Source organism: Desmodus rotundus, chromosome 7 (genome assembly GCF_022682495.2).
Source record: "Desmodus rotundus isolate HL8 chromosome 7, HLdesRot8A.1, whole genome shotgun sequence".
Taxonomy (NCBI): domain Eukaryota; kingdom Metazoa; phylum Chordata; class Mammalia; order Chiroptera; family Phyllostomidae; genus Desmodus; species Desmodus rotundus.
In genome coordinates this window covers 82,280,186-82,304,143 of record NC_071393.1, presented here as the reverse complement: position 1 = coordinate 82,304,143, position 23,958 = coordinate 82,280,186, and the positions used below count along the sequence as shown (strand labels likewise).

The 23,958-nt window shown below is 48.6% G+C and overlaps 1 protein-coding gene across 1 annotated transcript; it reads left to right on the top strand.

Annotated features, from left to right (window-relative positions):
* The first annotated feature begins 1,311 nt into the window (after positions 1-1,311).
* Positions 1,312-18,337, top strand: HDC (histidine decarboxylase). Its single transcript, XM_024567990.3, has 12 exons — positions 1,312-1,387; positions 3,457-3,629; positions 7,196-7,309; positions 8,235-8,357; positions 10,465-10,599; positions 10,852-10,995; positions 11,462-11,528; positions 12,357-12,519; positions 12,611-12,701; positions 15,557-15,655; positions 17,035-17,136; positions 17,276-18,337. Exons 1-12 carry the CDS (start codon positions 1,357-1,359, stop codon positions 18,020-18,022), a joined length of 1,989 nt encoding a protein of 662 aa, XP_024423758.2. The 5' UTR covers positions 1,312-1,356; the 3' UTR covers positions 18,023-18,337.
* The last annotated feature ends 5,621 nt before the right edge of the window (positions 18,338-23,958 follow it).

The window sequence follows — 23,958 nt, the reverse complement described above, 5'->3', positions numbered from 1 at the left end:
ACCCCTGCTTTTATGAAAGATTTATCCTATTGGCAGGGTTACTGGGGTCCACATCCACCAGGCCATTTGTCTAAAAAAGGTCTAATGTTCCTAGGGCATTTTTTTTTCCTTTTCTTTTCCCTTTTTCTTTTTCTCATTCACTTTCTTTTCCTTCCCCTTTCCCTTTCTCCTTTTCTTTTTCCCCCTCCCCAACTCCTTCCCTCCCTCCCTCCCTCCCTTCCTTCCTTTGTAAATTAAAGCTTTATTGGGATATAATTCCATATTATAAAATCCCCTAATGTAAAGTGTACAATGCAGTCTTTTTAGGGTACTCACAGAGCTGTGCAACCATCACAATAATCAATTTTAAAACATTTCCAGAAACTCCCTACAAAACCCCCTCAAAACCCTGTTCCCTTAGCTGTCAACCTCTGATTCCCCACCCTCCAGCCCCTGGCAATGAGCAGTCTACTTTCTGTCCCTATAGATTTGACTTCCAAACATTTCAGATAAATGGAGTCATATAACACATGGTCCTTTGTGACTGGTTCTTTTCATTTAGCATGTTTTCAAGGTTCATCCACACTATGTGTGAGTACTTCCCTCTTATTGTGGAATAACATTCTGTTGTGTGGGTATATCACATTTTATTTATCCGTTTATCCGTTGATGGACATTTGGGTTCTTTCCACTTTTCGGCTGCTATGACTAATGCCCTTTATGAACATTTGTGTTTCTGCATGTGCATTCATACATATACTAACACACACACCCCCTTAGGTGCTAAAAGCGATTACGTTTGGTGATTGTTATTCTCCTTGCTTCTTTGTGTTTTCTCATCTCTTGGCAGTAAGCACTCCGTAGTAATACAAATTCATTGTGTGAGATGCTAACATCTGCCTGTTCCTGCGCAGCGAGTGAGCTCGGCTCTAAGTGCCTGCTCCTTCCTCCCCGCTGCTGATAGGGAAGCAGCAGCAGGGATACTACTAATAAATTGTGCTACTTATTCTGCACATCCTTGCCTTCGTTCTGGGCTACAGAGCTGTGAGCTTTGTCTGAGGCTGGGGCTTGTCTGAATCCAGGGGCAGGAAGAACTGAGCGCTCTTCACCTTATTTACCTGGACGCTGCCTGCAGGCTCGGGTTGCTAAGTGCACTGTTTCATCCTTCATTTCTTGACTAAAGTTGTGGTCACTGTTCCTCACAAGGGCTGGGGGAAGAAGGGGTGGATTGATTCAGCCCAGAGGAAGGGCTTCTGAAGGGCGGGGCTCAGGTTGAAAAAAGAGAGAACCCTTTAAATACAGGCCCCCTTCTGGCCGCCCAGCAGTGCCTCTTCGACCTCCTACGTGTCTGTGAAAAGGAGCCAGAGACTGAGGGAGATGATGGAGCCCGAGGAGTACAGACAGAGAGGTGAGCGAGGGGCATCCTGCCCTCTTCCCCGCCGCCAGCCGCAGGAACTGCTGTTGGCTATGGGTCCTTAGATTTTGGGGTGTCATTTGGGAGTTAGAATTGCCTTCTGAAAGTTGGTACCTTATTTTTTTCCTGAGAAAGGAATGTGGGATCAGAGTTTAACACTTGTCTCCACCTCTCTCTCATTCTCCCTCTCATATACCCACTCCCGCATGTCTTCTCTACCACGTCATGCTTTTCCTCTCTACTTTCTCACAAAATAGAGGTTTGAATTACTGATCAAATGGCAAAAGTGGGGTTAATTATTTATATACTAAAGTAGAAAAAACTTCTTAAGTATTCTGTAGTCACTGCAAAATCTTCTTTCTTAACATTCATTTTCCTATGTGTGAACTTATCAGTAACATTCTTTTTTTTTAGTCAAACATCCCATAACTATTTACTGAGCACCTACTATGTATCAAGGCCTGTGTGCTGAGCAAAACCAAATGTGTTCAGGCAGGGTTCTCCTAAGAAGGGAAGTAGGCGGTGGCTTATAGTTTCTCTCCCTCTAGTTTTTATATCCTCAGCCCACTGTCGGGCTGTATTCCTGGTATCCCTTTGCTGTAAGGTGCTGCCCTGTGCTAAAATCCGAGTTTCTCTACCTCCTCCACCCAGCATAACTCACGAGGAGGCTATCAGCCTTGAGACTTCAGTGTGCATCAGCTTCTTTTGTTGCTCTGAAGGCACTTCTAGCTCAGAGCAGTTCCTGTGGACATTTATCCTGTGAGTGGAGCACAAATACATTTCATACCGTCCCTTAGAAGTGGAGGGCTAGGCCCAGGGCTCTCAGACCCCTGGGGGTCCTGCTCAGACACGAGAAGCATCGGGCCGTGGGAAGATTGAAGGAGAGAAAAATGAGAGAAGGGCGTGAAATCTTTTTGTTTCATTCACAACTTCGTCTGAGGCAGGTCCTGCTCCTCAGAATGTTGCATGAGGTGGTGCAGAGGAGCGAGTCAGCTTCCCTCTCCTCCCCTTTCCTTTCCTCTCCTCTCCTCTCCTCTTCCTTATTTTATTTTTGCGTGGGGAAAGGAGGCTAAGGAGTACCAAGGAGGAGTTATAGATATTGAGAGAGACAGAGAGATGAACACACAGACACAGATGGGGAGGCGGGGAAAGAGTTGGGGGGAGAGAGAGAGAGAGAGAGACTCTGACAGAGGCACAGAAGACTGATAGTCTCTCCTGGAGGAATGAAAGGGAAGAGAGAATAAATGATTGGCAGCGGCTTCAGAGGGTTTGATCTGGCTACCCTTCTTCCTTATTCATTTGTTCATTCATTTGATAAAAATTTTTTAACGATCTAGGAAATGTTCTAAACACTGGGTGTTGGTGGAGGCACAGGGGGAGATTAAGTGAGTAAGACGAGGTTTTGGGCTAGTGCGGGGTTCTTAGTTGGGGCCAATGGTTGTGCTTTAGGGATTTCATGAACCTCATAAGTGATACACAAAATTTTGTGTGTATGTCAGCCTATTCTTAAAGAAATTTATGGGTCTAAAAACATGAGGAATCTCTGGTCCAATGGGAATGGTGAACAAATAGATTTTTCGACTTTAATCAGAACCTGCCATGGGAAATTGCCACCTGTACTAACAAAGAATGCAGTGTGGGGGTGAGTGCGTCTGCCAGTGTGTAGAAGTAACAATTTTTGGATAGGAAAAGCCACAGGGTTTCTATTGAACCTATAAGGTAAGGAATTAACAGATGTTCTGTTTTTGAGAAGAAAAGTGGGAGAGATGACCACGACTGTTATGGATAAGGGAAGGGGAGGAAAAATAAATGTTTTATGCTTTGGAGATTTTCTCTCTTGTTCATTTGTTCACTCCACATTCCCTCCATCATTCATTCATTCCCTCGTTGATTTTTTTTCTCTTATTCTGAAGACACGGCCCTTGCTGGGGCTCGGACCCCCACCCACCCATGACCCCGCCTCCTCCTTCAGCAAGTTTCTCAACCCAGACTCGAGGGGGACAGGCACACACACCCAGGCCTGGCCAGGGGACATGAGTCTGGTTTCTCTGCCTCCCTTGTAGGGAAAGAGATGGTGGATTACATCTGCCAGTACCTGAGCACTGTGCGGGAGCGGCGGGTGACTCCAGACGTGCGGCCCGGCTACCTGCGGGCCCAGCTGCCCGAGAGTGCGCCTGAGGAACCTGAAAGCTGGGACAGCATCTTTGGGGACATTGAGCGAATCATCATGCCTGGGGTGAGAGGAAGTCACCACAAGAAACGGTTCTGGGTTTCGGGGCATGGCGTGGGTGGTAGGCATGAAGAAAGGCCCTCTGGGATGACCCTTCAGCCACTGGGCCACCATCCAAGCCCAACTTCTGGGCCTGTGGAGGACCAGGACTTTGACTGAAATTAGGTTTCTAATGCCAAGTGAGCTGTAGTGTTGGGTGGGGAGCAAGAGAGAATAAGGATGCACCCCAGGCCCTAGTTGGACAGAAGTGTGGAAATTGAATGGGATGAGGCTAGAAGTAAAAGTTGAGTCTGAAGAGAAAGGACAGCTGTGGAGAGCGGGATGGAGAGAGGACGCTGGAGATGGCCCTGGAGGCACCGGTTGGCAGAAGCAGGGGCTCTCCTGCAGAATTCTGAGACGTGCCAGAGAGAAAGACAGCTGAGAGCACAGCTCCCCAAGGGCACCCTGATGGTCAGATCGGGCACCTGGGAAGCTGAGTGAATCCTTTCCCCTCTGTGAGGTGGGAACCACATCCTTCCTTATCAAGCAGAGATCTTGTGATTGATCTGCTTCTCAGGGGTAAGAAGGGGCTTTCCCAGAATCAGCCACACTCCCAGTGACAGGGGGCACAACCTGGAGTTAGTCAGGGGCCAGTGAACAGACAGAAGCTGGGTGGTGCACAGGGCTGGAGCTGAGGCCCATGGCCACAGGCTGTGACACTGTCCCTGCCACCAGGAGTGAGGAGCTGTGTCAAGGCATCCATGCTAAAAGCACACAAGTCTTCTTCCCACGGAAGGGCTGCCTTTCACTGAGCTCCAGGCCCTGTGCCAGGCACTGTGCCAGACGCATTACAGGACAGCTGCTTCTGTCCTATGGAGACCCTACGATCCCTGTTTTACATGGGAGTAAACTGAGGCTGAGGGAAGTTCATTGTCTTCCCAAAGTCAGAGAGTTTGTGCCTGGCAAATCCAAGGTTTTAGCCAAGACCAGTCTCCCTCCTATGCTGGTATCTCTGCTAGCGAGCGACTGAGTGCCTGAGACTGAACCCGCACACCCAGGTGCCGCTCCCGCAGCTGTGTCCCAACATGCAGGCTGTGCCCCCACACCCCCTGCTTGGGGCACCAGTGTTCTGAACAGCACATCCAGCGGCTCTTCCTGAGGCCGACTTGAGATCTGCTTCCATTATCCCTAAAGAGCTTTGAACTTAGACATGATAGAAATGCAGCTGGAGGCAGGAGTGAGAAATTATTCAGACTCAAAGTGATAGCAAGTTTGTGCCAAGTAAAGTCGTTCAACCTATTTTATAAGCATCTTTTGAAAATTTGCATGTCATTAGAGCTTTACCAAGGAGGCTAACGCCCCGATAAGATTATCTCATGGATTTCATTCTGTAAAATGTAATCTGCTGAGGGGCCAACTGTAATTTGGTAGTGACATGAAAGCAACCGTCAGAAGAGGCAGAAATGAGCTGATTCATTTGATTGAAAGAAATTCTAGCAGTTGCTGGGAGTGTGGTCCAAGAGGCTGATTTCTGGACTGAGAGGTCTGTCTATCTTGATAAGGGTTCCTCTGGCTTAGCTTATTGTGTTTATCTTACAAGAACATACAATTGCCCTTTGATAGAATCAGGAGACGGAAGCCCTTCTCTGGGTTTCCAAAATAATGTCACTAAGCACATCGATAATGAGGCCCAATCTCTCATCTCATCGCCCAGGCTGCACCAGCCTCTCTGCGTTGGGCTGGAAGCAGTTGGCCCTTGGCTTTCTCACTGGGGCAGCACCTCGCTGACAGCTGGGTTAATTGGCCCCTCCGTGCCACCTCGCAGACATAAAGAGAAGAAAAAGCATCCTTTTGCTTTAATTCCAGTCCTGGTCAGAAAACCCTCATCTGCTCTAGATGAGGGGACTAGCAGCAGCGGGGGAGAAGGCAGGGTGCCATCCCACTCAGGAGTTTGGGCTCGGGGTTGGACTGCGCTGGGTATGTGGGTGCTCTCATCCAGCCCCATGGGGGGCGGGCGTGTGACCCCAGGAACACTGCCTCTCTCTGACAGCCCCAACTCTCATCTGTAAAACGGGTGATAATGGCAGAACCTACCTCATTGGGGTGCTGTGAGAATTAAATTAGATAAATCATGGAGAGTGGAAGAGATTGTTAGTACCTATGATGCCTTTTGCCGGGTGAAACTTGGAGGAAGTGGTCTGATTATCTAAGAGTCAAGTCAGGATATGTGACGAGTCTATCACCATGCAATTACTGTTAATCTTATGCTTTACGTTTTACAAATTTCCTCCCGGGCCAATTTATACAGCAACCCCAGGAGACAGGGTTTAGTTTCTGATGAGAAACTGAGGTTGAGAGAAGTGCAGGGGAAGATCTTGCTTTTATGAGGTCTGAATTCTGTATGAATTTTAAGATCTTTTTTAAGAAAATAAAGTGAAGGATGGATCTCAAGAGAGACCCATACAAACATGGGACCTTGGAGCTTAAGTCCATCAGCTTCACAGTGAATAGACAAGGTCACACAGCTGGTTACGCGCAGAGATGGGGCTGGATCCTGTGTCCTTGAGTTTAAATCTTAGGCTGCTTCTACCTTACACGCTGTCCAGGACACCGTCCTTGCTCTTGAGGGGTGAGAGGAATTTGTGTGCCCTAAATAACTCTATGCTACGCTAAGATGTTATCTAATGAGTTCTTGGTAGGATGAAGCCCCTAGAACGAAAGGGTTCTCTGCTCCCAGGGGAGGGATCAAAAGGCCTGGCCAGCTGGGAAAGGCTCTGTGGAGGTACGGAAATGTAGTAGCTTTTGAAGAGTCATCAGGTTTTGGAGGGTCATGTCTGTATAGGAAGTGCCTTCCAGTTGGGGACACAGCATTGCTGAATGCAGAAATGGACCGGGTGTGTGTGCAGAGAAGTGAGATGAAGCCAGATTAGGTCATCAATGAGGCCGATGAGCCAGTGAAGATGCTTCAGAGGCCTGGTATAGGGGGCCCTCCCTGTCCACCTGCCTCTTCTTTACATCCAGTTTAATCTGATTGTGGCCTCGGGGTTAGCCTGGAGGCAGGGGTCCCCTGATTTCTCCTCTCTTCACCCCCCCTGAGAAGCTAAGGACAGCTTTGAATCCCTTCACACTGACCTACTGCGGGAGCCACATGCCCAGAGAGCTCAGAGATCCATAAGGCAAAGAATGCTTTTTGCAAAAAATAGACGACACAAGCAACCTACTGTCTCCAATAGTCTCCCCTTCTTTTTATTAGCGGGCAGGGGTGGCATGTGACATAAGAATTAGAGACTAATGTGAACATTACCCAGAATCCCCGGCTCTAATTACTATAGCAATGTTCATTCCACATACTCCCTCTGGTCTTTGCATACGTGCAAATACGCCACTGAAGAAGTAGCTTAGGATATGAGCAACGTGGGCGCAAGAACACTGAGTATGTCTTATTTTTATGGAGTTATGGCATTTCTTGGGCTGCCTTAAAAATGTCAGCCCATCTCTAGACCTGGTGCTTCCCTGGCCAGGGAGGGTCTCTGGAGAAAAAAGCCTCCCACGCATGCCTCCTGGTGTCACCTGTGTACATGCTCTGCCTGCAGGTGGTACACTGGCAGAGCCCCCACATGCACGCCTACTACCCAGCTCTCACCTCTTGGCCGTCACTGCTGGGAGACATGCTGGCTGATGCCATCAACTGCTTGGGATTCACCTGGGTGAGTAGCAGTGGCTGTAGCTATAACCAGTGGCAGTGGGAAACACAGCAGGACGTGACATCCTGAGGCACACTTACTTTGTCCTGGTCTCTGAACAGGGTTCCAAGGTAAACATTAACAATGGCTACATTCTTTAAACTTGAGCTTTACACAAATTATCTTATCTTATCCTTTAACCATTGTGGTATCGGCCCCATTGTGTAAGTGAAGAAATTCGGGCTGACGTAACTTATCTCCCCACGATGGCCCACCTCGAAGAGACAGAGATGAGATCTGGACTGAGATGTGGTTTTGCCACAATTCGTGACCCTAACTGAGCACTTTGGTGCCTGTGGGTACAACTTCCTTTGTGCTCTTGTCTTCGAGGGATTAGGGATATGCCCTAAGACTTCCCTTAATAACCCCTTAAGCACCAATCAACTTTAAAGTATGCCAGAGCCTCCTAAAACAGCTTTATATTTTAAGGCTGAACTGTTATAAGATGTGTGTACGTGGGAGGAGGTGGTGTGGGGGAAGAGAGTTGCTATCCTTTCCAGGAAGGACTGCTTGCTTCCTTAGTCCTAAAACTGTCCCCTGGCTTTCAGAATACATCTCAGCTGGGTATTTAAGGGACTTGGGGAGCCAAAGGAAAGCAATCATTTCTAGAACGTGGAGTCACAGAAGAACCCACCTCATCAAGGGTGACCTGAATCCGAAGCCCCACATTCTTTCCCCTTTTTTGGTTTGTCAGAGGACTGGGTGGTAGTGGGGGTGGGGCAAAGGGCGTGACACTAATCCCCTTCTCCAGGGATAAAATAGGTCAGGTTCCCACTGATACCGTCACGGGCACGGGGTCACTAGAGCAGAGACAGATGTACTTCTGGGACTGATGGGGGCATCTTGGAGACCTGGGGCTGCCCGGATGAGCTTGCTTTCCCTCTTTCAGGCTTCCAGCCCCGCGTGCACGGAGCTGGAGATGAACGTCCTGGACTGGCTGGCCAAAATGCTGGGGCTCCCGGAGCACTTCCTGCACCACCACCCCAGCAGCCACGGGGGAGGCGTCTTGCAGGTGCTCCCTTGTCAAAGCTCCTCCTAGCCTGGGGGATAAGTAGTGACAGATAAGCCAAACCCTTGCCTGGGGAATTCTCCTGTTCCCCCAAGGAGTCTCCAGATGTCACTCACACCCCCACCCCCACCCCCACCCCTGCCACCACCATCACCATTACCATCCTCACCGTCATGGTTGACACCACCATCCAGCAACACCATCACCGGCATAGCTACCGCCTCCGCCATGGCCACCACCCCCACCACAGCCGCCACTTCCATCTCCACTTCTACTTCGTTTACACTGCTGCTGCCACCGTCTCCACTCTTTCTTTCTCTTTTCCTTGAAAAAGATGAAAAAGTCAGTGTACCATCACATTTCCGGTATTAATGGATTCGGGTTTCTTAGTTTATAGCCTGGCAACTCCTCTCCCTTGTTCCATTTTACACTGTATGGTACATGGAGAATAGAAGCAAGTAGAGACTTCTTCCCGTCCCTTCCAAGTTCCAGGAGATCCTTGGCGGCAGGAGAAACTAACAGCACATATCTTATCCTACAATGGTGGTTCTTCAAATCTCTCTCCCCCTCCCTCCCTCCGTGAGGAATAATACAGCAGAGTGGAGCTTTCTGGGGGCCCGCCATAGACCATGCGCACTGCCAGGTGCCCGTGCATCTATAAACCCTTGACATCCATGAGGGCTTGGTTCTGAGAACTTTGAGAATCCCAAATTGAGTTCTACCATAATGTGTAACTTTTGGGGTTTTGTCATCTATAAATAGGGTAATAGTTCCCTCACACCTCACACTCACAGAGTGGATATGAGGATTAAATGAATTCTTCTATTAAATAAAAATCTCCACGCTGCCCTGGATGAGAGCTGGAACGTTCAGTGGGTCCATTTCTTGGCTAAGTGACTTCCTCTCTCACTTCAGCCTTTCTGTGAACCTCATAAGAAAGACAAATTATTGTATGTCATGGACGTCCTGGGTTCTTAGCAAGTAGTTAAAACGTTAGATGTTATATCTGGGATAATACGCTAAATGTCTGCTGTACGTGATCTTGCGTTTCATCTACTCATCTCAGGAACCCTGTAGGTAAATATCATCATTCCCAATTTTGGAGATAAGAGCACAGAAGCTAAGAGAGGTTAAAAACTTGCCCCAGATCACACAGCTGGTGAGTGACAGCCAAGCGAACTTTGTTTAGGCCTTAACCTCTCCCTCAGCATCATTATCCCATCTGTAGACAAGAATCACTAGACTCTCAGAGGTTTTATGAGGAGCAAATGGTGTGAGAGAAAGTGTTTTGTAAATTATAAATTGCTATACAGATATAAGGTGGTATTATTATTAGGACTCGGCTGGCTTCCTTGTTGTGGAGTAATTTCCAGCCACTGACCATCTAGTGGGCGATGGTCCGTACCACTCCCGTGGCCCTGTCTGCCGGGCATTCATCAGGGAGCTCTCCGCTGCAGGTCTCCCGCAGATTTCAAGAAGCAAAGACATTGACGACTGAGCGGATGAATGATGAGAAACCATACCAATTCCATGAGGCTGCTAAGGTGGCCCCCAGGATTCCCACAGACAGTCAAAGGGATGTGCTCCATTTTATAAATGGAAGAATGTCTTCCAGAGGGAAAATATTAGATCACAGCACAAGAGCCAGTGGTAGCAAAACCGAGGCCAAAGTCATCAGTCTGTCTCGTTGACCAAGACCCTCTCTTTGGGGTATCTCCACAGAACCAACTCCATTCCCATGCCTAAAAAATTGAGAGTGCTTTCTTTTAAGCACATTTTCCATGGGGAACAAACCTATCTATAAGCAAAGTTGTGTCTAGCAGGGGCTAACCATTCTCTTTTTGGTCACTGTGGCCTCTCTAATAGAGATGTTGGTTTTAGGTAAAACTTTGCTTTCGTTACGTCCCAGGAAAGTGAGAAAGAGGCGTCCCAGGGTTGCTTAAGGTGCTGTGAATGGCCAATGTGTAATAGGCTTGTGAGCTCAGGCAGAAGCGGTGAGCTTTTTAAGAAATAGCTATTACACACACACACACACCTATGAAGAGCCTGGGGGAGTTTGGCAAGACAACACTGGGAGAGGCTGCCACTGGAAATCTTTCTTCCACTGCAGAGCACAGTCAGCGAGTCCACTTTGATCGCCTTGCTGGCGGCAAGAAAGAACAAAATCCTGGAAATGAAAGTGTCTGAACCTGGGGCAGACGAGTCCTCCCTGAACGCTCGGCTCATTGCCTATGCCTCTGACCAGGTGAGTCGCCCACCACAGGCCATACCTTCAGGTCATTGCTTGACTTCTGGAGTCTTAGCCCTGGGGTCATTTTCCTCTCGACCTGAGAATGCTGGGGTTAAGGGAAGCCCAGGCTCGTGAGATTGTCTCCAGGAACCGTAGGGGCAGACAAGTGTCAGATGTTAATTTGACTCCCTTGGTCTGGCTTCAGCAGTTTCTGGGGCGTGCTCATCCCAGGATGGCTCTGCTCACCGCTTTCCATGGTCCTGCCAGGCTCACTCCTCCGTGGAGAAGGCTGGGTTGATTTCTCTGGTGAAGATGAAGTTTCTGCCTGTGGATGACAACTTCTCACTCCGAGGCGAAGCCCTTCAGAAAGCCATCGAGGAGGACAAGGAGCGGGGCTTGGTGCCTGTCTTTGTAAGTCAGAATGTGTTCTGAGCTTAGGATGATAGAACCTGGAGGTGAGAGGAATTCAGAATGCAGGTGAGTACATGCTGCAAGGAAAGGCAGGAAGGCCTTCGAATATTACACTGTTTACAGTTTATGAGTTGCTATTCATTGGTGTGTGAGGAAATAAATTTGGGGGGTCATGAGCAGAATTAAAAAGAAAAAAGAAACCGAATAGAAAATCTCAGAGTGCATTCCTGTAGCCAGAGAATGTATTCCTTGGTGGAACTTTTATTTCAAACACACACATATATATGTAGCAGGTAACCACATACAATGCACTTCTTACCGTGGGTCCTGGTAAAATACAGTGCGAGACGCCCACTGTTTTGCTAGGATGTGGGGGGCAGATGATATCTGCTATTCAGTTTTCTTCCAGGTCAAATGTGTCACAAGAGCCCACCTTCTCACATTAACTTCCTCTATTTTCCTCCAGGTCTGTGCAACCCTGGGGACCACTGGCGTCTGTGCATTTGACTGCCTGTCAGAGCTGGGCCCCATATGTAAGTCTGCCCTATGTAGTTGGGAAGACAAGTAATGAATTCTGGAAAGTTCCTTAGAGCAAGAACCTGAAACCATCTCTGTGGAGTTACCTCGTGCCTCCATAGGTCACAAATATCTTCTCCCAGGCAGCCAGGCCGCTGCTTTCCCCAGGGGTGTGACCCAGGGTCAGAGTTGCTCTCCCTGGCTTCCTGTCCGCGGAGGCAGCAGCAGGGGAGCTTCAGGTTTCTCGCCCTCTCACTTGTATGTCGAAGTCTGCATCCATAAGCTCAGGGAGAATGAGGCATAGTGAAACATTTTCTAGTCCAGGCTGAGGACATGAAAAGTGTAGGGTAGGGGAAACCATGGGAGGAGGTCAAGGCCGAAAAAACCCCAAATGTGATCGTTTAAAATCTCTGAGCAAGAAACCAGCTAGGAAAGAGGGACATACCCTCCCTAACGTGTGTATTGGATGCATTAACAGTGCTCTCTGGGCCGGTGGCAAGTGGGTGTGTATGTCAGAAAGCTCTAGGATGAGGCCGAGAGAGTGTTGACCTCCAGCAGGAGAGGGACAAAGGCCAGGGAGGGGCTCCACAGGCTTTCCCTTTAGGAGGTGATGGGGCCTCATTCCGCCCCTGCTCCTCAGCTCCTCACACGGCCACTCCCTCCCGTCTCCACCTGCCTTGATGTCCCAAGGAGCCAAAGCAGGCCCCTCTTCGCCTGCTCTTCTCTTGTAGCCTCCCAGCCAGCTGGGCCAGGCAAGAGACACGGTTTAGGGGGCTGGTGACAATCCCCACTCCCACCCCCAGCCCCAGTCCCACCTCCCAGCTGGGTGACATTTGCCTCTTCAGGTGCCAGTGAAGGGCTGTGGCTCCACATCGACGCTGCCTACGCGGGCACTGCCTTCCTGTGCCCCGAGTTCCGGGGCTTTCTGAAGGGTGTCGAGTACGCCGATTCCTTCACCTTTAATCCTTCCAAGTGGATGATGGTGCACTTTGACTGCACTGCGTTCTGGTGAGTGTGGCAGCCAAGCCCCCAACCCTCAGGAAAGCCTTGCCTCCTCTGGAGGGGCCGCAGCCTCTAATGCCCGTTTGGAAACCCACAGGGTCAAGGACAAGTACAAGTTGCAGCAGACCTTCAGCGTGAACCCCATCTACCTCAGGCATGCCAATTCGGGCGCAGCCACCGACTTCATGGTGAGTGGCCAGGAACGAGCAGCCTGGTGGCCTCTGAAATGGAAGCTGGCTGCGTGTGACCCCCAAGGGTCTCCTGCATGTCAGCTCTGGTCAGAAAGTGGCACATTGTGAGCCCATCCCATAATATTGCTACTGTATGCCTTTGATTTCAATCTGTGCCCAGCATGAAACCTGGAACACTTAAAAAAACCCCAAAATGAGACCAACCTTATATAGGCAGTCTGCATGTTTCCTGAATATTTGTGGCATTTTTTAATTCCCAGAAATGTCTCCTAACCAACAACGGACTCTTATTCCTCTGTCCTGGATAATCTTTTCTGCTTGCTACTCAGCAGCGGGGTAGGGTGGGGAATTTCCTTGAGTTGGGAAGGGGGCTCCTTGTTTAAATCACTTTTGTGGTTTTGATCCCAGAGAGACACTGTGGAGGCTCCCACGTAGGGCGGCGAGATGGGCGTCCCGCCTGAGTTTCCGGATGCCTCTGCACATTCCCGGGGTTTCCACTGCCTTCGCCGCAGTCTCTCAAACCTGCTCACACTCTCAGCCTTTACTGTCCATTGGGGAAACAGGTTCTTTGGGGTTACCGGTCAGTTTGAAGAGGAGCCCTCCTGTAATTGTGGGCAGGCAGAGATGTAAACAAATAAGTTGCATGTCATGGCCAAGGGGAGGTGGCAGTGGGTCTTTGGGGAGCTTAGTGGACCTTGATTTCCTTATCCATTTACATCAATATTATTTTGTACTAGTTTTAGGTGTACAGCATAGGGGTTAGACCACCATACGCTTTACAAAGTGATCACCCCCATATTTCCAGTACCCACCTGGCCCCATATACAGCCATCACAATACTACTGATTACATTTCCTACACTGCACCTTATGTCCCCATGGCTATTCTGTAACTACCAATTTGTACTAGTCAGTCCCTTCACCATTTCCATCCCCCCTCCCCCAGCCCTCTCCCCTCTGAGAACCGTCAGTCTATCCTCTGTGTCTACAAGTCTGGAACCTTACTGTTTATAGTTCTATACCCAGAAAGTGCTGCTTTATGCTTTTTTTCACGCTCACCTGCAATCCAGTGGATTTAATTTTCAAGTCTACAAAGAAACCCCTAGAAAACTACAGCTGCTATTTGCTGTGACTCTGGGTGGGGGGTCTTCACTATTGCTCTGACTTGTGCCCCAAGCTGCACAGGTGGCTGCAGCTTTAAATAGAAGTTCCTAAAAAGACTTAGGGGCTTTTTCCCTGGGGCCCTGGAGCCACCTGAAATCAGGGCTATGTTCCCTGACATCAGGGGTGCGCCCTCTCCTTCCCCCACAGTGGGTGAGGCATTGCCTCGCCCTTGGCAAAGGGGACCCGCAAGGCATTGGAAGTGCACAGAGGCGGTTTGGGAATGCCCTGAGTTACAGAGGAGCCACGTCCCCCTTTGTAAGCCCAACTTTACTGTTCCGGAAGAAAATATCAGCTAGAATCAACCAGCTGGGTCAGCATGGGTTGGCTTTGGAATAGGGACGAGAGAAATAACTGGGGACACGGACAGAGTGTGATGAAATCAAAATAAAAATAATCTCTGCCTCTCCTTTAATTCGCTGGTGAAATAAAGTAGCTAATTTACAGCCTGGGTTTGGATGCCCTCTGCTGGTGACCAAGTTTCCAAGGGGGTGCTCAGCACCAGTTTTGCTAGGAAATCGAAGGCTTCGGACTTGACGTGGGAGGAACACTGTCTATCACCAAAGGGTAGCGTCCTGGGTCAGGATGAACGTGAGCGTGTTTCTGAGAATCTGGCGATCCTGCGGATGAGTAGATAAATATTCAGTGGAATAAGTGTTTATTTTTAGTCAACAGAAATTATGGTAGAAGCTTCCTGACGTTTGAGGAAGAGGTCATTAGAAATCACATCACTTGTCAGAATAACCGAAAAGGTTTTCCACACCCTTTGCTCTGTTTTCAGATCTGAGAAATTGGTTTAATGTTAGTTACTTAGACATTTTTCAGATCTGTTGGGCCTATAACCTTGAACGTTAAGCTCTGTTGAATTTAGTCACCGGGAAGAAAGGCTGACTTTAGTTTAACAGAGGCTGGAATGCAGATGCCCGTTGGAAATCTGAAAGCGGGAGTGACGCCTCCCAAGGCCACAGGAAAAAGTCAGGACGAGAAAGTGAGATTAAAGAAGGATGGTCTCAGTGCTGGTGGAAACACTACTGGGATCTGTAGCTCCCATCTCAATTGTGTAAATAGCCAACACTGACAACTTCCTGTGAAGCTCTTTGCATCTGTGCTCCTTGAACCCCTTCCCTGGGGGGTGCTGTTCCTGTTCCACCTCACAAGGAGCCAGGAAGGTGGCCCTGCCCAAGGTCACAGCCGGGCGTGGCAGAGCTGCAGGAGAATCCCACGTCGGGGCTCTTGCCTCTGAGCTCTCCACCGCTATACTTTACAGTTGGGCGGCAAGGTAGAGGGGACTAGAAATAGAACTTTATTTTCTGCTATTCAATGAACTTAGGTACTTCTGGGGGGAAAAAAATATATATATATATATTGCCCTTACCTTGAATTTCAGCCTGGGAAGAAATGTTTTAAGCTGTGCTTAAAGTGTCGTCTCTTTTGTTCAGGCTCATGGACTTGATTTCCACTTGTCCTGCTCTTGGACAAAGGCTTATGGGTCACCTTCACCAGTGATTTTGTCCCGTGACAAGGCAGCCTTTGGGTGACTGGCCTTGGCTGCTCCTTAGCGAGTCCTTTGGAGTTCTGGTGACACGGACCAGGCCTGAAGGGCTGGGCAGGCCACGGGCGATAAAGCCCAGGTGCGTGTGAGGGAGCGGATGCCCTTGACTCTAACCCTGGCGCCGTGTTCCTCTGTCTTAGCACTGGCAGATCCCCCTGAGCCGGCGGTTTCGCTCTATTAAGCTCTGGTTCGTGATTCGGTCCTTCGGGGTGAAGAATCTTCAAGCGCACGTCAGACATGTATGTACTATTAGTTCATGTGCAAACTGTGGGCTGAGCCTGGGCTTGCTTTGTGTCCTAGTGCCGAGGAAGGTGGGCTTCTGCTTTGCAGACCTGCCCAGGGAATCTGTGTTGTGTGACTCAGGTGGCTGGGACTGTTTGCGGGCTCCTAGGAGTTGATTATTCAGGGTGGCCACCTCTTTGTTAGCCAGAGGAACACTGAGCAGAACATGACAAAACAGCTAGAAAATATTTAGCAGGTGGCTTTCCCTGAGAGAGCCTCAGGACTTGAAAATGAAAAGTTCTTGGGGCAGTGGTTGGAGCCTTTTAAAGGGACCATGCCGTGGAGAGAGAGGTTCTAGATGAGGTTTGGAGCAACTTGCTTCATCGTAAGCAAAGACATGATTATTAGCTAAGCCCCTTGCCTTCTTTTGAAATAGAGTAGCAGGTATGAGAACCAGGTGATAGCGATTACTTAGCAAATATTTTATTGAGATCCTTTTGGATGCTTGGAGAAATTTTAAGATGTGAAAGAGAAGGAAAATCCTGTTCTTGTTTAGTTAACATTCCTAGGTAAAAATAACATGTGAAAATATAAAAAAATGACTAAATGTCAGTGAAAGATGAATATGATCCAAAGCTTCAATGTTTTTATTGTGGTAACATATGCCTAACAAGATTGATAATTTTAACCAATTTTAAGTCTACAATTACGTGGCATTAAGCGAACTAACAACGTGTGCAACCACCACTAACTGCCATCCATTTCCAGAACGTTTTCCTCGCCCCACGCAGAAACTCGACCCATGAACAGGCGCAGCGCCTTTCCACAGTGCCCGTGGAGATGACCTGGCAAATACATTCTTTGCGGAATGTCGGGAAAAGGGGGTGCAAGGACACGTGGGGGGAAGGTTTGGGAGGCAAGGGAAGGAGGTAGGCTTAGGAGGGGGCAGGGCTGTGGACAGCCCACATCGTGGCTTCACGTTCAGTAGCAACAACCTGCAACCCTTACGAGGCCGCTGGCCGGGGACACAGACCATGGGCTGGTGTGGGCCCTCACTTGCCGCCTGGGTTGGTCAAGAAGCTGTGAAGTCAGGATGTGAGGCCAGATTGCCTCGACGGCAAAACACCTGCCTTCTGGTTCTGGGGGTGTGTTGAAAGAGGGCCCTGAGACCTGAGTTCTCCAGGTAGATCTGAAGTGATGAGAAGTAGGGAGCCATTGGAGGTTTCCCAGCGTGGAATATGATCAAAACCAAACAGAGAGGAAAGTGTGGCAGAAGCCATTCAGATCTCAATGGTTCAAAGGTGTCCTGCTTAAACCCTCTCAGCGGTGTGGAAGTTTATGCACGGTTGCCCCTTGCCTGACTATCAATCTCTTCTTTCTGTGTTTATAATTCCAGGGGACTGAAATGGCTAAATATTTTGAATCTCTGGTCAGAAATGACCCTCTCTTTGAAATTCCTGCCAAGAGGCACCTGGGCCTGGTGGTTTTTCGTCTAAAGGTAATGTCGTCTTCCGTGGCTGTGAATGATGTTATTGGGTGATCACTTAGCATCTTGGAAACATAAATAAATGCTCGGCTTCTGCGGATGCTCACAGGGGGGATGGTACAGGCTTCACTTCTCTTTATCCTTCACACAGGGCCCTAATTGTCTCACGGAAAGTGTGTTAAAGGAAATAGCTAAAGCTGGCCGTCTCTTCCTCATCCCGGCCACTATCCAGGACAAGTTGATCATCCGCTTCACTGTGACGTCCCAGTTTACCACCAGGGACGATCTCCTGAGAGACTGGAGTCTCATTCAAGATGCTGCCACTCTCGTCCTGAGTCAGCATTGTACTTCCCAACCTGTCCCTCAGGTCAGGGACCTCTTCCCCCAAACCAGGGGCACCCGAGCCCTGACCAGTGGAGTGTCCCTTCAGGCTGTCAGCGGGGCAGAAGATGACCTGGCCCAGGCCAGAAGGGTCATCAAGCAGCCTCAGCGTGTGGGAGCCGGTCCTGGGAGAAGGGAAGATGGCCGCCATCGTGAAACTCTGCTGGACCCCCCGGATGACTGCTTTTCAGAAGAGGCCCCGGATGTCACCAAGCACAAGCTGTCGTCCTTCCTGTTCAGTTATCTGTCCGTGCAGAATAAGAGGAAGGCAGTGCGTTCCCTCAGTTGCAACAGTGTGCCTGTGAGTGCTCAGAAGCCACTGCCCGCAGATGGCTCTCTGAAGAGTGGGGGCTCCTCCAGGGTTAAAATCTTCTCTAGGTTTCCCGAAGAGATGATGATGCTGAAGAAAAGTGCCTTCAAAAAACTAATCAAGTTCTACAGTGTCCCCAGCTTTCCCGAATGCAGCTCTCAGTGTGGGCTCCAGCTGCCCTGCTGCCCTCTGCAGGCAATGGTTTAGACTAGGGGTTTCAGCCAGAGCTCACGGATGTGTTTCAGGGAGTCTCTGAACCCCTCAAAATTGTATGCTGAATCTGTGTGCTTATGTGTGTGTGCATTTTTCTTGGGGGAGAGCCCATAATTTTTATCGGATTCTCAGAGGGGTTTATGACCCACAAAAGGATGCAAGTGGAGCGTTTAAGCCAGCATGGCCCAGAAGGTCCTAGCCGTCTGGTCAGAGAAAAAGGGCCCAGGGTGATATATGGAAAGGCAGCTTCTGTGGTTCAGCTTGTGATATGAAATGCCATGTAAAAATAAATTGTGCTTGTCTGTGAAAAAAGCATATCCTGTGTGGCTTAATTGATCACTGAAACTTGATTGATTAGCCAGAACATATCCTGGAGCCTAAATGCATGTACTTACGGATGCTGCTTTTTAGGATACTGAAGGTTTGAATTTGACTGTGAAAAAGTGAGTTTGGCCCCTGGCCGGTGTGGCTCAGTTGGTCGGAGCATCCTCCTGTGCACTGAAAGGTCGCGGTTTGAATCGCTAGTCAGGGCACCTGTCTAGGTTGCGGGTTCAATCCCCAGTTGGGGTGCATGCAGGAGGCAGCCAACTGGTGTTTCTCTCTTACATGGATGTTTCTCTCTCTCCCTCTCTCTCTTCCCCTCTCTCTAGAAATCAGTGAACATGGCCTCAGGTGAGGATTGAAAAAAAAAGTGAGTTTGGAGAAGGCCTTGGTATGAAGGCAGGCAGCTTGAGTCAGGCACTATGGCTTACAGTGTATAAATGAGGAAACGGAGGTTCTGGGTCACGTGGCCAAATCCAGGTCTTCTTGCCTGCAGTGAGTCCATGCTACTTCCAATGTCCCGTACTGTTCAAGGTTGTGCTTGATCAGAAGCTCTCAGTCTAGCAGGCCCCTCTGGTCCTTCAGTACATTTAAATTTTTTTCTCTCTGGGGATTTTTTTTTAATATATTTATTGATTATGCTATTACAGTTGTCCCATTTCCCCCCCACTCCACTCCATCCTGCCCACCCCCCTCCCTCCCACATTCCCCCCCCCATAGTTCATGTCCATGGGTCATACTTATAAGTTCTTTGGCTTCTACATTTCCTACACTATTTTTACCCTCCCCCTGTCTATTTTCCACCTATCATCTATGCTACTTATTCTCTGTACCTTTACCCCCCTCTCCCCCTCCCACTCCCTTATTGACAACCCTCATGTTCTAGTTGTTTGCCTAGTTTGCTTTCGTTTTTGTTTTATGTGTGGTTGTTAATAACTGTGAGTTTGCTGTCATTTTTACTGTTCCTATTTTTGATCTTCTGTTTCTTAGGTAACTCCCTGTAACATTTCATATAGTAAGGGCTTGGTGATGATGAGCTTCTTTAACTTGACCTTATCTGAGAAGCACTTTATCTTCCCTTCCATTCTAAATGATAGCTTTGCTGGATACAGTAATCTTGGATGTAGGTCCTTGAGTTTAATCTTGGGTAATGTAATTATGATGTGCCTTGTTGTGTTCCTCCTTGGGTCCAGCTTCTTTGGGACTCTCTGAACTTCCTGGACTTCCTGGAAGTCTATTTCCTTTGCCAGATCGGGGAAGTTCTTCTTCATTATTTGTTCAAATAAGTTTTCAATTTTTTGTTCTTCCTCTTCTCCTTCTGGCACCCCTATAATTCGGATGTTGGAACGTTTCAAGATGTCCTGGAGGTTCCTAAGCCTCTCCTCATTTTTCCAAGTTCTTGTTTCTTCATTCTTTTCTGGTTGGATGTTTCTCTCTTCCTTCTGGTCCATACCATTGATTTGAGTCCCAGTTTCCTTCGCATCACTATTGGTTCCCTGTACATTTTCCTTTGTTTCTCTTAGCATAGGCTTCATTTTTTCATCTGTTTTTCGAACAGATTCAACCAATTCTGTGAGCATCTTGATAACCAGTGCTTTGAACTGTGCATCCGATAGGTTGGCTATCTCTTCGTCGCTTAGTTGTATTTTTTCTGGAGCTTTGAAGTGTTCTGTATTTGGGCCATTTTTTTTGTTTGTTTGTTTGTCTTGGTGCGTCTGTTACTTTAAGGGGCGGAGCCTTAGGTGTTCACCGGGGTGGGGTAATGCTGGTCTCTGCGCTGTGACGCTGTACGTGGGGGAGGGGCCGAGCGGGAGCAATGGCGCCCGCCTCACTCTCCTCCGGATTTTAATCTTTCACTCCGATACCCACAATCAAACTGGGCCACTCTGGTGCTGGTTCCCGAGTAAGTGGGCCTGTGCACACTCTAGGCCCCTGTGGGTCTCTCCAACAACCTCTCCTGTGAGGCTGGGAGTCTCTCCTGCTGCTGCCCCAACCCCCACGGGCGTTTTCAATCAGAGGTTTGAGGCTTTATTTCCCTGAGCTGGAGCCCTGGATTGCGCGGTCTGCTTCGCTCCCCACAGTTCGCCCGGTTTATCTCTGTTCGAATGTGGGGTCGCAGGGTGCTACCCCCTGCTCAGCCTGCCCCGTTCTCCGCCACTCTGAGTCCGGCCCTCTCGGTTTATCTGTGCAAATGTGGGGCCGCAGGGTCTGCTAGTGCTCGGACTGCCTGCGCCATTTGTCCCACACTCCGCCAGTCTCAGTCCCGCCACAGCCACGCAAATCCTCTCCACCCTGGTGCCCATCTCTGCCCCTCCTACCAGTCTGGATGAATGTTTATTTTTTATTTCCTTGGTGTCGGTCCCCCTTGCTGTTGGATTCTCAGTTCTGGTTGTGCGAGGAGGCGCAGTGTGTCTACCTACGCCGCCATCTTGACTCTCTCTCTCTCTGGGGATTTTCCCATTTTTTGGACCCTGTAGTCAAATAAAAGCTGAGCTCACTGGCAGCTTGCCCATAGTTAGTTCATAGGCCAAAAAAATTATTTTCTTCCCATTTCAGATGGCACTGTTATAGGGTGTGGCTCTGAAATGGATTAATTATACTGTCAAAGGTAAACAAAGCTGGACACTAAAGTGGTAAGAACAGATTTTAATCAGTAATTTTATTCAGTAATAATTACTATTGCAATAGGGAATGAGTCTAGCATAAACTGAACTTGAATTTGATTTGTATAAAGGTCACTGGGCATTTTAAAGGGAGAAAGAAGGAGTAGGAAAGGGCCAGTGGGGACTCAGTAGAGTCAGGGAAGTGAAAAATTGCAAAAAGCAAGAGGAGGGAAGAGGGGGTCAGTCCATGTGAAACCCATCTGGGTTTGCTCCGTGGTGCTTGTTGAAGTGAGGCTCCTACCTTCTCGCAGAGGCTTGGACACAGGGGCCCATCTTCAGGGAATGGATAGAGAAAATAGTCAATTCTTTTGGCATCCTTAAGTTTTTGCAGGCAGATACTTTAAGGGGGCATCTAGGAGTATGGCCTTGAGCTGTTAGAAACCATGTTAGTGTTTGTTCAAGTCTTTATGAGACGACGGTGAGGCCAGGTCCACAGGAGGGCTTTGAGGAGCCTGACTCTGAATTTGGTCAAAGAGTGAATCTTTGGCAAGAGCTTAACATTTCATGTTCATCTTTGTTCTCCATCAGTGGTCCCTAAACTTTGCTGCATACTGGAATCACCTGGAAGTCTTTAAAAAAATACTGATCCCTGGCCCTGGCCAGTGTGGCTCAAGTAATGGGAGTGTCATCCTGTAAACCGAAAGGTCGTGGGTTCGATTCCCAGTCAGGGCACATGCCTAGATTGCAGGTTTGGTCCCTGGCTGAGGTGCGTGTGAGAGGCAACCGATCGCAACCGATTAATTTCTCTCTCAAATTAATGTTTCTCTCCATTCCTCCCCCTCTCTCTGAAAATCAATAAGCATGTCTTCAAGTGAGGATTAAAAAAATTTTTTTTTAAATACCAAACTAATGCCTGGCTCTCACTCTTAGAAAAATCTCATCTAATTGGTATGGTATGGGGTGGGCCTGGGCTTTGGATTTTTGTCAGCTCCTCAAATAATTCCAATGTGCAGCAGTGTTTAGGAACCACTGCCCCAGGGTCCCTTGCCACTCAAAGAGAGGTGTGTGGACCACGGGCGCTGGCATCCCCAGGTGCTGCTTCTGCACATGTGAAATTTGAGAAGCCCTGTTGTGAGCTGGGGGTTCTCCAATTGAGCCTGCATCAAAGTCACCAGGAGGGTTCCTTTGTTAAAACACAGGTTGCTGGGCCAATCCCCAGTGGTTCTGACTCAGTGGTTCTGGGGCATAGCCTGATTATTTGCATGTTTAAGTTTCCAGGTGTTGCTGCCGCTGGTCCTTTTGCAGTACTAGACAATGCTCCAACCAACCAAGCCATCTGGCTGGGGCCATTTGTACTTTTAAGTTGTGCAGACATTTCTATGGGCACAATTTCTAACCCATTTAAAAGAGGAAAATCAGTCTGTAGAGTTGACTATCTGGGGCAGGCAATGATTTAATTTTGTGTCCACACATACAAACTGAGGAATTGATGGTATTGTGCTGGTGCCTCTCCTCCTTCACAATGCCTGGCCAGAGTTACAAGGCCTGGGGAAGTGGGAGGCTGGGAGCAGGGAGCCATGGGACTGGGAAGGAGGGTTTCTAACTGGGAAGTCTAAAAATGTCAAAGGTGATGCGGTCCCAGCAGGCTCTGGTTACTGGAACACTATGTTCTGGCAAAAGCTGTAAATGCTGTGAGCTTTCATCTGAAAAGATGCCCTTGTGACAAAAATGATGATAACCTCTGCTTACACCTGGGTTCACTTTAGCAGGATTCCAAGTTTAAGAATACAATTATACAAGGTGTTACAGTCCAAAACAAAGGTCGTGCTGTTTCCCATCTCTTGGGTTCAAATTCCCACTGGGAGATCAATAAAGCAAAGGCAGAGATACTCAGAATCTTTCAGAAATTCCTAAGCGCTGACTCACAAGCAACAATTGGTCTAAGTTATTCACAAACAGCCAGTGATACCCAGCATCTTCCTTCGCCCGTCCTCAAGTTCCTTATGAATTTTACATTCTTAGGAAGTGTTTATTGTTGGGCATAACGAGCAGGGCAGAGGTTCTGGTCCTGAATCTTCTTAGGAGCCACCTAAGAGTGAAGGGAGTTTAAAAACTATTTCTAGTACTGTGTTGGGGGTGGGGGTGGTCACCCCTCTTATCCCTAGAGGATCCCTAGATGTGTTTGCCTGAGTTCTTATGGGGAGTAAATTGGGGGTGAATTGGGGCTCCTTGCCAGCTCCTGATCATATGAAAATGTCCTCTAGGGAAGGAAACTCCACTTCTTTTAGGGAGGCTGGGATGAATTTGGATTACACTTCCTGGATGTGGACTTACTTCCCATGGCCCAGGACAAGCTCTAGTAAAGAACAAATTGTCTTGACCTGACCGATGTGGCTCAGTGAGTTGGGCACCATCCTGAAAAAACAAAGGTCGCTGGTTCGATTCCCAGTGAGGGCACATGCCTGGGTTTCCAGCCAGGTCCCTGTTTGAGGGCATGTGAGAGGCAACCAGTTGACGATGTTTCTCTCCCTCTCTTTCTCCCTCCCTTCCCCTCCCTCTAAAAGTAAATAAAATCTTAAAAAAGAAAAAAGACCCTAGCAGTGCCTGACGTGTATTCCCACATGACAGTAATTAGCCAACTGAGTAGTGGCTGCCCTCAAATTTGCCACGCTCGCCACCTGCTCTCTCAAACACCTTACCGATGTGAGTCCTGAAGACACTTGAGTTTGCAATCCTGATGTAACTAAAAAATATCTACCGAACACCTCTTATGTGTGGAATACTGGAGCTCCCGCTTAGTCTTCTCTAAGGCGGCATTCTCACCTTCTGGAGAACGCTGTTTTAGACAGTGGCCAGGATGCTATTCGGGGGGAGAGTTGGCCTTACACTGGAGCTGAATTTCCACTGGGGCTGTTCCTTGGTGACACCCCCTTCCCCTCCCAACTCCTTGCCATAAATTACCTAGAGCGCCATTATCATTATGAGTGAGGCACCTGTGAAAAGTTA

Bases quoted from the DNA above. Each gene is read 5' to 3' on its own strand.
- HDC (XM_024567990.3), top strand. From the start codon at position 1,357: ATGATGGAGCCCGAGGAGTACAGACAGAGAG. The intron at 1,388-3,456 runs GTGAGCGAGGGG...CCTCCCTTGTAG, and splicing joins CGAGGAGTACAGACAGAGAG to GGAAAGAGATGGTGGATTAC. The intron at 8,358-10,464 runs GTGCTCCCTTGT...CTTCCACTGCAG, and splicing joins ACGGGGGAGGCGTCTTGCAG to AGCACAGTCAGCGAGTCCAC.